The sequence below is a fragment of the Oncorhynchus mykiss genome, chromosome 29 (genome assembly GCF_057628025.1).
Source record: "Oncorhynchus mykiss isolate SJ-2025 chromosome 29, ASM5762802v1, whole genome shotgun sequence".
Classification (NCBI taxonomy): Eukaryota; Metazoa; Chordata; class Actinopteri; order Salmoniformes; family Salmonidae; genus Oncorhynchus; species Oncorhynchus mykiss.
Genome location: NC_143050.1, coordinates 40,127,014 through 40,138,836, shown reverse-complemented (window position 1 = coordinate 40,138,836; position 11,823 = coordinate 40,127,014). Strand labels below are relative to the sequence as shown.

At 39.9% G+C, this 11,823-nt stretch overlaps 1 protein-coding gene across 1 annotated transcript; it reads right to left on the bottom strand.

Annotated features, from left to right (window-relative positions):
* Nucleotides 1-252: 252 nt before the first annotated feature.
* Nucleotides 253-11,582, bottom strand: LOC110509585 (torsin-1B). Its single transcript, XM_090227185.1, has 5 exons — nt 11,531-11,582; nt 4,569-4,834; nt 3,992-4,167; nt 3,445-3,572; nt 253-1,912 (listed from the first exon to the last, which is right to left on the bottom strand). Exons 2-5 carry the CDS (start codon nt 4,752-4,754, stop codon nt 1,668-1,670), a joined length of 735 nt encoding a protein of 244 aa, XP_090083311.1. The 5' UTR covers nt 4,755-4,834; nt 11,531-11,582; the 3' UTR covers nt 253-1,667.
* Nucleotides 11,583-11,823: the final 241 nt, after the last annotated feature.

Here is an 11,823-nt window from a genome sequence, read left to right as displayed (position 1 = left end):
AAAGTCATCCAGTAAAATACTACTTGAGTAAAAGTCTACAATTATTTGGTTCTAAATATACGTAAGTATCAAGAATCAAAATAATTTCAAATTCCTTATATTAAGCAAAGCAGATGGCATCATTTTCTTGTTTGAAAAATGTACTGATTGCCAGGGGCAGATTCCAATACTCAGACATAATTTTCATTAGGAATGTAGTGAAGTAAAAAATGACAAAAATACAAATAGTAAAGAACAGATACCAAAGAAAACTTCTTAGGTAGTACTCTAAAGTATTTTTACTTAAGTACTTTACACCACTGCATGTACTCAAACAAAATTAAAACAAAAACACATTTTCACTACATAAAAACATTTGACTGAAAAATAGTGAACCTTCCTTCCTGTAATACTTTCTTGTGCATTGTTTAGATCGAGAACAGTAACTGCATGCCAACTGTAAGGCACAGTATACAATTGTACAAAAAAATATATATTTCATTGTAATTAAGCTATCTATATATATATATATATATATATATATTTGTTTTAAATACATTAAATGTACAGACACAGAGCTGTTGGGCTACTCAATTAAATGATTTAGGACAAATCTGGATCAATCTTGAAATAAGTGAAAAATGAAAAAATGTGTGGACTGCACACTAAATACTTGTATACCCACAAAGCTAAACTGACAACAGATGTTGAAATGTACACAATGCTTCTGGTGAATGAGTAAGGATAAAAAACAAAGGCAAAATAGATGTACGTTTTAAGGTGGATATTTCCATGTCTGTATTGACGACAGATATAAAATACACATTTTATGGGTATCCAGTGCACCACAAATGCACAATATTTCATTTTTAATAACAATTAAAAAAGGTGCAATCTGCAAGTTACAGCTGTTCAATTCTTATTTCAATTAACAATATTTACACATTGATTCTTGAAGAATTTAACTATCACGTTGATCTCATGTGGACTGTGTGAGCTCTTGCATCCATAGCACCCTCTCATTTGGAGAGAGTGGTTACACCTAAGATTAACAGCAAACCAAGTGGCAGGGCTGCCGTTTGATTTCACAAATTATTATAGATTGTAGCTTTAAACCACATTTGTTTCTAATATACAACTAGTTTTCAATTGCCACTGAGTTCATGTGCAGCAGAATTCCCTGAAAAAAATATATTGTTTTTGGAGATTCTCATTTACAGAATATATAAATTAGGATCAAGCACATTGATTGGATAAAAATTATAACTTTAAACACTTCCCTGTGTGATTTTTTATTTTTATCTCCTTCCATTCAATCTCCTCTCTCTCAGTAGTCCATTGGTTCATCTTCAGGGAGTGCCATCAGAGAGAGACCGTTGATGTCCTCCACATGGTTGTGTTGACATTGGGAGACCTGAGGGGCAGGTCATCATTCCCTTTCTGGGTTCAGTCACTGACTTCCTCACCCCGACTTGCGGAGATGTTCTCATTAAGAAAGAGCTCACAGTAGAGTAGGAGGTAGATAGATACAGTAGCTGTTCCCTCTGAGATCGTCTACATTACAGTCAGCAACTGCAGACAGACTGATCAGACCGACAAACCACCTTTCATCCTAAATTACTACTCATTATGATTAGATTGGTCAGTCTGCAACCGCCGGCAGCAACGTAGGCGATCTCAAACACGCACTACGTGTAGTAATCTAGCTTGCCTCCGATGGTCTTGCAGCCATTGACGGAGAAGATCTTATCGCTCTTGGGGAAATAGACCAATTCTCTGGCCATCTGGTCAACCACGTCCTGGTCGGGCTCCAGGCCCTTGGCGGACATCTCTGCCATGCCACACAGCAGCACATGTCTGTACTCCAGAGGCAGGAAAGGGATGAAGAAGTCAACTAGGTTCTTGTCTATCAGACTGGTGTGCCACAACCCACCTACACAGAAAGGGAGGGAGGGGGGGACACAGTCATAAGATGGGCAAGAAGACGCTACCACCAATTCCTCTCAGATGTACACAAGTGCCTCGGGGGTAAGGATAGTCATAAGATAGGCAGGGGCAAGAAAGGCAGGGGCAAGAAAGGCAGATGGACAGAATAGAGAGATACAACACAGGTCATCTTTGTACTGAAGGACTGAAAAGTCTCCAATAACATCCCAAGTCTTCTAACCCCAGGCTTAGTAACAAAAGGGAAAAATCCTAACCTAAGAGAAACATACACTACATGACCAAAAGTATGTGGACACCTGCTCGTCAAACATATATTAATATGGATTTGATCCCCCCTTTGCTTCTATAAGAGCCTCCACTCTTCTGGGAAGGCTTTCACCTAGATGTTGGAACCTTGCAGCGGGGACTTGCTTCCAGTCAGCCATGTACATTAGTGAGGTCAGGCACTGATGTTGGGAGATTAGGCCTGGCTCGCAACCGGTGTTCCAATTCTTCCCAAATGTGTTCGATGGAGTTGAGGTCAGGGCTCTGTGCAGCCCAGTCAAGTTCTTCCACACCAATCTCGACAAACCATTTCTGTATGGACATCGCTTTGTGCACAGGGACATTGTCATGCTGAAACAGGAAAGGGCCTTCCCCAAACTGTTCCCACAAAGTTGGGACGTTAAGATTTCCCTTTAGTGGAACTAAGGGGCCTAGCCAGAACCATGAAAAACAGCCCCAGACAATTATTCCTCCTCCACAAAACTTTACAGTTGCCACTATGCATTCGGCCAGGTAGCTTTCTCCTGGCATCCGCCAAACCCAGATTCGTCCGTCGCACTGCCAGATGTTGAAGCGTGATTCATCACTCCAGAGAACGTGTTTCCACTGCTCCAGTGTCCAATGGTGGTGAGCTTTACACCACTCCAGCCGACACTTGGCATTGCGCATGGTGATCCTAGGCTTGTGTGTGGCTGCTTGTCCATGGAAACCCATTTCATGAAGCTTTCGACGAAGTGTTCTTGTGCTGACGTTGCTCCAGAGGCAGTTTGGAACTCGGTAGTGAGGGTTGCAACCGAGAACAAACTATTTTTACGGGCTACGCACTTCAGCGGTCCCGTTCTGTGAGCCTGTGTGGCCTACCACTTCGCGGCTGAGCCGTTCTTGCGCCTAAGCATTTCCACTTCACAATAACAGCACTTACAGTTGAACAGGGCATCTCTTGCAGGGCAGAAATTTGACAAACTGACTTGTTGAAAAGGTGGCATCCTATGACGGTGCCAGGTTGAAAGTCACTGAGCTCTTCATTAAAGGCCATTTTCCTGTCAATGTTTGTCTGTGGAGAATGCATGGCTGTGTGCTCGATTGTATACACCGGTCAGCAACGGGTGTGGCTGAAATGTCCAAATCCACTAATTTTAAGGGGTGTCTACAAACTTTTGAACATAGAGTATATGATTTGTTAAATATGGAAAAGGATTACCAAAATGCATAAGTTCGGCTACAGCCCTAAAGGACGGCAAAGAGGTGGCTTACTCTGCTTGCTGTTGAACACGGACAGGGTGAGAGCTGGTTCTAAGTGTTGCAGCTTGATCTCCTCTCGGTCTCTACCTGCTTTCCAGAAGTCCAGAGCCACCTGCGTGATGTACTCTCCTCCAGCGTTGCTATGGAGATGAGCAAAACAAACTAGTAGATATTAAAAGTGGTCCAAAGTGGGGGGTTTTCTTCTACTCACTGGCCCGGTCGGACCTGTTGGCCAAAAATCTACTAGCGAGAACAGAATTTTCACTGGTCCGGATATTGGGTAGTTTATAAATGCATTAGGGCCATGTCGGGCCTAGGTCAGGGTTCCCCAATAGGTGGTCCGCGTGGTGATTTTATTTGCAAAATCTGAAGTAACTCAACTTTAATTTTGTGGTTCCGTATCTGATTCACAGCTGATTTTCAGCTAAGTTGTGGGAAAGATAGGATGATGGATGACTACTATACTGTATTTGAATGTAAGTCCAGTTTAAAAAAATTCTAAAGTCTCCAAAAACAACACATGAATTCTTATCACACACTGCTGGTCTGTCTGGCCTACCTGAGGAAGATGAAGATGGCTTGGCGGTAGGAGACCCCGTCCAGATATTCGTAGTAATCCAAGTAGGGCTTTATACAGTCGATTAGGCCAGGATGCATCTTGTCCATCTCGTCAAAGATGAACATGGAACGTGGGCAGTTGGTGACGTTGCCTTTGATCCACTGCTGCAGCTGAGACTGAGGGATGGTCACAACAGTTTAAACACAGACTTATCTACAGCAGTGAAGACAGTTTTACAGCATAGCCGCAAAATACATTTAAAAATTATTTTCAGCTATACATTCTGTATCATATAGAACCATCAAATTCAAATCTGGACCTTGAAGCCAGTTCAAATGTCTTTTTTCCATTCTTCCCATTTAACCAGGGACTGATTTAGACCTGGGACACCAGGTGGGTGCAATTAATAATCAGGTAGAACAGAAAACCATCAGTACTCTGGAACTTGTTGGGTAAGATTTGAATACCCCAATATAGAATATGCATAATAGTGATTTTTGATTCTCCATTGAGAATTTCCCTGCCACGGTTGCAAGGTAGTATATTGTATTTCAATATTACAAAATACATGTTTTACCTTGTAGTTCTCAATCTGACTCAGATGAGGGAAGTGAGCTGTAGACACAAACTGATGGACGAAACTGCTGGCCATGCCCTCCTTGTAGATGTTTTCAGCTATCAACTGGCTGACTAAGTTCTTCCCTGTGCCAGTCCAGCCATGTAGAGAGAGCACCAGGGACTTTTTAGGGTTTTTATTGTTCATGAAACCCGTTACAGCTTTCTGGATGACTCTGGAAGCAACATGTTGACCAAACAGCTTCTGATCTAGGGCCACATCCAAACCTGATGACAGGGAAGGAGTTGATTATTAAGTGTTAATGAATGGGACGTGCTATGAATACACCACCATTATTTCTATACAAATAACAGGTGGTTATATTCATAACATGTTAAGCATGTAGGACCCAGCTGCTGAGTAGGCTAGTGGTGCGCGGGTCAGCTGTTTGTTCACCCCCACCTGCTCGCAATTGCTAATAACCGATCAGCAACCGTCAGACTATATGTGATAAAGTGAAAATCTGTGGCCAGCACTCGACCCTAACCTGTTAATATAGAAGATCCGCTGTAGGCTACTGTCAGAGATGGTGGAAGGATCTTTTTTTTGGACTGATTTAGGCTTTGTTTCTGCTTATAATTTCTGACATTTTGGTAGGCGATTTGTTGGTAAACTCCTACAATTAGATACATGCAGCTTCTCTTCTGTCATATGTTGCATTGGAGGAATAAACTCTTGCTCACCAGAATTAATGCTTCAATCTAGTTGACATCGGTAAAGTTCTCTCTGTCATCTCTGCCTATTTCGTGAAGGAAAGACGTTTAGCTGTGAAAATGACCCAAAATGTTCCTGATGCGACTTCAGTTGGGCTTGGATGCATCTTTTATGTGGTTTAAATAGCTTATGATGCTGATAAAGATAGATACCGGCTGTAGAGGTGCTAACTATGCATTCGCATTCTCTCAAGATGCTGAAATAAAAAAAAATTATCCACTCCTGTTCCCGAGTCAAAATTGTGCCTACATTTGGTGTATAATTTTACTGCAAGCAATGCTTAAATCGGCAGGAGTTACTATTAAGGCTATGTCAGTGGTTATAGACTAGTCAGTGTCCAGATTTCAGTTTCCATTCAACCCATCTGAACAGTAGCCTAGGTTACAGTTCCCTTCACGTGCATAGGCCTATTTGAAGTCCCTTTCTTGTAACTGTCAAATTTGTATAGCGCCTCACAATCATCACACATAACATAGCCGGTGATAACACTACCACTTCACCAAATATTTCCCAAATATTACTTATCAGGCCCTCCCTCCCCATTTCGCAGTTTTTCTCAAAGTGAATTAAACTTCGACGTTGTCCTACCTCAGTGGATCGATTTTTCTGCCTGTTCCCATTTGGCGATTGGCGTGTAGGCTATAGTAGAATAAGGGTGTAAAATAAGGGCTGTGTTTCAGTGAAGGCTTACCCTGGCGTGACATTTTGATAACCATGTAAATCTCTCTAGGACAAGGTGACTTTTATCAAAATATTCACCTGTATTACCCCCCTCCCCCCTCCCAAATGAAATGCTAATTTGCTGCTAATGTGGATATCATAAAGAACTACAAATGCCATGATGATATGGCCAAGTCTGCCAAATCGAGGCCAAAGTAAGAATCCCTGGATTAACAATCTAATGTTAGCTAAATGTAGTAATGAATAAATTGGCAACATTTCTTTAAATAGACAATTCTGTTAACTGCCTTGTGTGGGTTTGAAATTGACACAACACCTGATAGCAAAGGTGTCAGCTAGAGATAATGTGCAGGAGCTTGCAGGGATTTTTTTGCCTGTGTACTTTGATGCTAATTAGCATTTTTGAATCTGTGAGTAAATAGAGCCAAATATATTGATAAAAGTCACCTTGTCCGAAAGATTTACATGGTTATCCAAACGTCACGCCAGGGTAAGCCTACACGAAACACAGTCCTTATTTTCAGATTTCTAAAATACCTTACGGGGAAGAAATTGTAGAAAAATGATTGGAACCATTTCCCTGTTTGACCACTAGGTTTTATGGGTTTTATACACTTCCACTTTGGAGCTCTTATTTGGCGCGTGTACAGTTACATGCTGACCAGACCGCTCGTGCGCATGTTGATTTTGCCAAGCATTAAAACATGAAATGGCAATTTAGCTAGCGGCTGCTAGCTAATTTGTCCTGGGATATAAACATTGGGTTGTTATTTTACCTGAAATGCACAAGGTCCTGTACCCCGACAATTAATCCACAGATAAAAGGGTAAATATTTGTTTCTAGTAATCTCTCCTCCTTCAGGCCTCTTCTTTGGACTTTATATGGCAGTTGGCAATCAACTTTAAGGTGCATTACCACTACCACTGTAGTTGCCAACTGGCATATAACATCCACATTTTATTTGGAACGGCAAACCAGATAAAATTAAAAGGGCCTATTTAAACTGGAAACACTTATCTCCCTCACTAGCTTTAAGCACCAACTGTCAGAGCAGCTCACAGACTACTGCACCTGTACATAGCCCACATATAATTTAGCCCTATCAACTACCTCTTTCCCAACTGTATTTAATTAATTTATTTATTTTGCTCCTTTGCACCCCATTATTTTTATTTCTACTTTGCACATTCTTCCATTGCAAAACTACCATTCCAGTGTTTTACTTGCTATATTGTATTTACCTTGCCACCAAGGCCTTTTTTTGCCTTTACCTCCCTTCTCACCTCATTTGCTCACATTGTATATAGACTTGTTTATACTTTATTATTGACTGTATGTTTGTTTTACTCCATGTGTAACTCTGTGTTGTTGTATCTGTCGAACTGCTTTGCTTTATCTTGGCCAGGTCGCAATTGTAAATGAGAACTTGTTCTCAACTTGCCTACCTGGTTAAATAAAGGTAAAATAAATAAATAAATAAATAAATATAACGAATATGAATTCGGTGGGCAGAAATTATTAAATATTAAAGCATTAGACCTCTCACTAAAGTCATCAGTTATACTTAAATCCCAACTGGTTCTCTAGTCAATTGGTACGAATGTCTCATCCTATATTCAGGAAGGGCCTTTTCCCCTTTATTCAGATTACACCTGCTCACTTTCGGTTGTTTGAAAAGGAAATAATCTCCAAAATATCTTTATTTTTTTAAACAAACCTTAGAAAGTTGGTTGCAATTTCAGTTTAATCCACCTGAAAGGACGGAACAAATAGTACAACAAATATTGTGGTTAAATTCAAATATACTAATTGATTTAAAAAAAAATGTATTTATCGAAGAAATTTTTAAAAAAGGTATAATTTTAGTGAATGATATCATAAATAGGACTGGTGGAGTTATGTCACACATGCAGCTAACACAGACATATGGAAATGTCTGCTCTACCCAAAATTACAACCAATTAATTGCAGCATTACCACGAAAATGGAAGAGGCAAGTAGAAGGGGAAAAGTATGGAACTTGTATGTCGGCCCTGTATTAAAGAACATAAATGGTTAAAGAAAAGTGTGATAAATAAAAACATATACCAATTTCATTTAAGGACCAAAAAACTGACAGCTGTGCCATATAAATTGCAAAATAGTTGGGAAGAGATTTTGGATGTACCCATTCCATGGCACATGGTTTATGAATTGATACGCAAAACAACGCCGGATTCAAAACTTCACATTTTTCAATATAAATTACTATACAAAATTCTTGCAACTAATAGAATGTTATACATACAATCTTCCCAGCTCTGCAGATTCTACTGTGAGGAGGCAGAGTCATTAGATCATTTATTTTGGTATTGTCCATATGTAGCTCATTTTTGGTCACAGGTCCAGGAATGGCTGAAGAATTGCAACATTTGCCTAGAACTAACACTACAGATAGCAATACTGGGTGATTTGAAAAGCGATAGTCAATCGATCAATAATATAATAATTATTTTAGCAAAAAAATATATTTTTAATTTACAATCTGTAGAAGCTATGAGAATAGGAAGGTTCAATTATTTTGTGAAGCATCACAGCACAGTTGAAAAATATATGGCAAGTAGAAATCCGAAATGGATGATGTTGAGAGACAGATGGGAGGGGTTGAATGGAGCTGAAGGGTGGGACTAATAGCAAGATAAACAATGTAAAACATACGAGATCTGTAAAATGTATATAGGTTCGGAACTTTTGTGAAATAGCACAGTTACAAATAGAAATCATCAAACTGGATGGACATCAGAAATAGAGGAAGGACTAAGAACAAACAAGAGAGAACTATTGTAAAGTAGACTGTGTCTGTAGAATGTGTATAAGATGTATGGATTGAAGGTAGAAGCAGAAGTGTTTATTAGTTTACTTCAATTGGGGGATCGGCGGAAGGGTTTGCGGGGAATAATAATAAAGGTATATTCTTTAAAAAAGTATGTATGTCTATATAGGTATGTGTATGTATATATGTGCATGTGTGTATGGATATATATATTTACCCAAAAAATATGGGGGATTGAAAATGATGCAGACAATTACATTGGAAGCAACATTCTTTCCGCAATATTAAGCTGATCCACCCTCTAATTTAAAAAAAACAAACACCATAATTAAGTTTACCGATGACACAACAGTGGTAGGCCTGATCACCGACAATGATGTAACAGCCTATAGGGAGGAGGTCAGAGACTTGGCAGTGTGGTGCCAGGACAACAACCTCTCCCTCAACATGATCAAGACAAAGATGATAGTGAACTACAGGAAAAGGAGGACCGAGCACACCCCCATTCTCATCAACGGGGCTGTGGAGCAGGTTGAGAGCTTCAAGTTCCTTGGTGTCCACATTACCAACAAACTAACATGGTCCAAGTACACCAAGACAGACGTAAAGAGGGCAGGACCAAACCTATTCCCCCTCAGGAGACTGAAAAGATTTGGCATGTGTCCTCAGATCCTCAAAAGGTTCTACAGCTGCACCATCGAGAGCATGGTTGCATCACTGCCTGGTATGGCAACTGCACGGCCTCTGCCCGCAAGGCACTAGAAGGTAGTACGTACGGCCCAGTACATCACTGGGGCCAAGCTTCCACTGGGGCCAAGCTATATCAGGCGGTGTCAGAGGAAGGCCCTAAAAAATGTCAAAGACTCCAGCCACCCTTGTCATACTGTTCTCTCTGCTACCGCACAGCAAGCGGTACCGGCGCGCCAAATCTAGGTCCAAGAGGCTTCTAAACAGCTTCTACCACCAAGCCATAAGACTCCTGAACATCTAATCAAATGGCTACCCAGACTATTTACATTGCTCCCCCTCTTTTACACTGCTGCTACTCTTTTATTATCTATGCATAGTCACTTTAATAACTCTACCTACATGTACCTATTACCTGAATTAGAGGTAACACTAGGTCTTCCTTTCCTGTGGCAGTCCTTATGAGAGACAGTTTCATCATAGTGAGTGATGGTTTTTTAGACTGCACTGAAATTTTAAGGATTGACTGAACTTAATGTCAAAGTAATGATGGACTGTCGTTTCTCTTTGCTTATTTGAGCTGTTCTTGCCATAATATGGACTTGGTCTTTTACCAAATAGGGCTATCTTCTGTATACCACCACTACCTTGTCACAACACAACACAAGGAAAGAAATTCTACAAATGAACTTTTAACAAGGCATATCTGTTAAATGAAATGCATTCTAGGTGATTACCTCAAGAAGCTGGTTGAGACAATGCCAAGAGGGTGCAAAGCTGTCATCAAGGCAAAGGGTGGCTATTTGAAGAATCTCAAATATAAAATACATTTTTATTTGTTTAACACTTTTTTCAGTTACTACATGATTCCATATGCGTTATTTCATAGTTTTGACGTCTTCACTATTATTCTACAATTGAGAAAATAGTAAAATAAAGAAAAACCCTTGAATCAGTAGGTGTCCAAACCTTTGACTGGTACTGTACATTTCACAAGAATTATACATTTATAGATTTTAGGTATTGTTTTCTCTTTTTTTAAGCTGCCCGTCAACCACACAATATTTCATGACCCACTAAAGTAGGCCAATGGTATATTGGTGGAGATCAATATGCAATTGGATGACTAAAACGCAAAGGGATTGACTGTGTTGACTGTGTCTACATTATCAAATAGCCTAAGTAAACCACGTAAACAAACACTTCAACCATCTAATAGTTTAGCTGTACACATACCTGTTGAATTAAAAGCAACCCATTTTGACTCGCAACTTTCATGTAAATGATTGTACATTTTCTTCCCCACTGCTGCTAGGCCTAATGTTACTCCCGCACCGACAATTGTGGTTGAGATTGGTTCGAACGCATTCACAAGTACACTCGATATCAAAACATACAAGATGTATGTTACTCTCATTTTCTCTTAAAATGAAAATGTAGCTACCTAGCTTATCATTTAGGAGTGGAAAGACTGAGTGCAAATCAGCTACGATCTTTCCTCCTACGTAATCATTATGCGACAGTAAAAGCAAATGTCGCGTTCAAACAACTTCCTTTTTTGATGATTCTTTTTTATTAAACGGTAACATGCAAAACACAAGAAACACTCGGACATCTCCGACTTGAGACTTCATTTACGTTCAAGATAACTGGAAACTCGTGGGGAAAAAAACTCAGGCTGAGAAAAATCTATTTGAATCAAATCAAATTATATTTGTCACATGCGCCGAATACAACAGGTGTAGACTTAACCGTGAAATGCTTACTTACAAGCACTTAACCAACAATTCAGTTAAAAAAATAGAGTTAAGAAAACATTTACTAAATTAATTAAAGTAGAAAAAAACTAAATAAAAAGCAACACAATGAAATAACAATAACGAGGCTATATACAGGGGGTACAGGTTAGTCGAGGACGGTCATCCAACTTAGAATTCGGGACTCTTTCTTGAGCTGCGACCTGAAGATCAATGCCGTCATGATTTGACCTCGTATTTTCCCTAGTTCCCAGTTGTTTTGAACAAGCACCTTTCTGAAGCACCGACTTCCCGACCTGAAGCTCAATGACGTCATGATTTGACGTCGTTTCCCCCCTTCTTCTTCTTTAAAGTTTTATGGCAAACTACAGCTATGGGTGTATTGACGCCACCTACTGCATGGGGCATTGAAACAAAAAATATTCCATTGCGAGAACGTTCCATTGTGCGATCCCTAAACAGGCTCAGGTGCCTGTAAGGACAGGGCACTCAAATCCTTGAGTCCCAAATAACGCTCAGCCGCACTCACAATGATGCCAATTTTCTATGAGTTCCCCTCTGTTT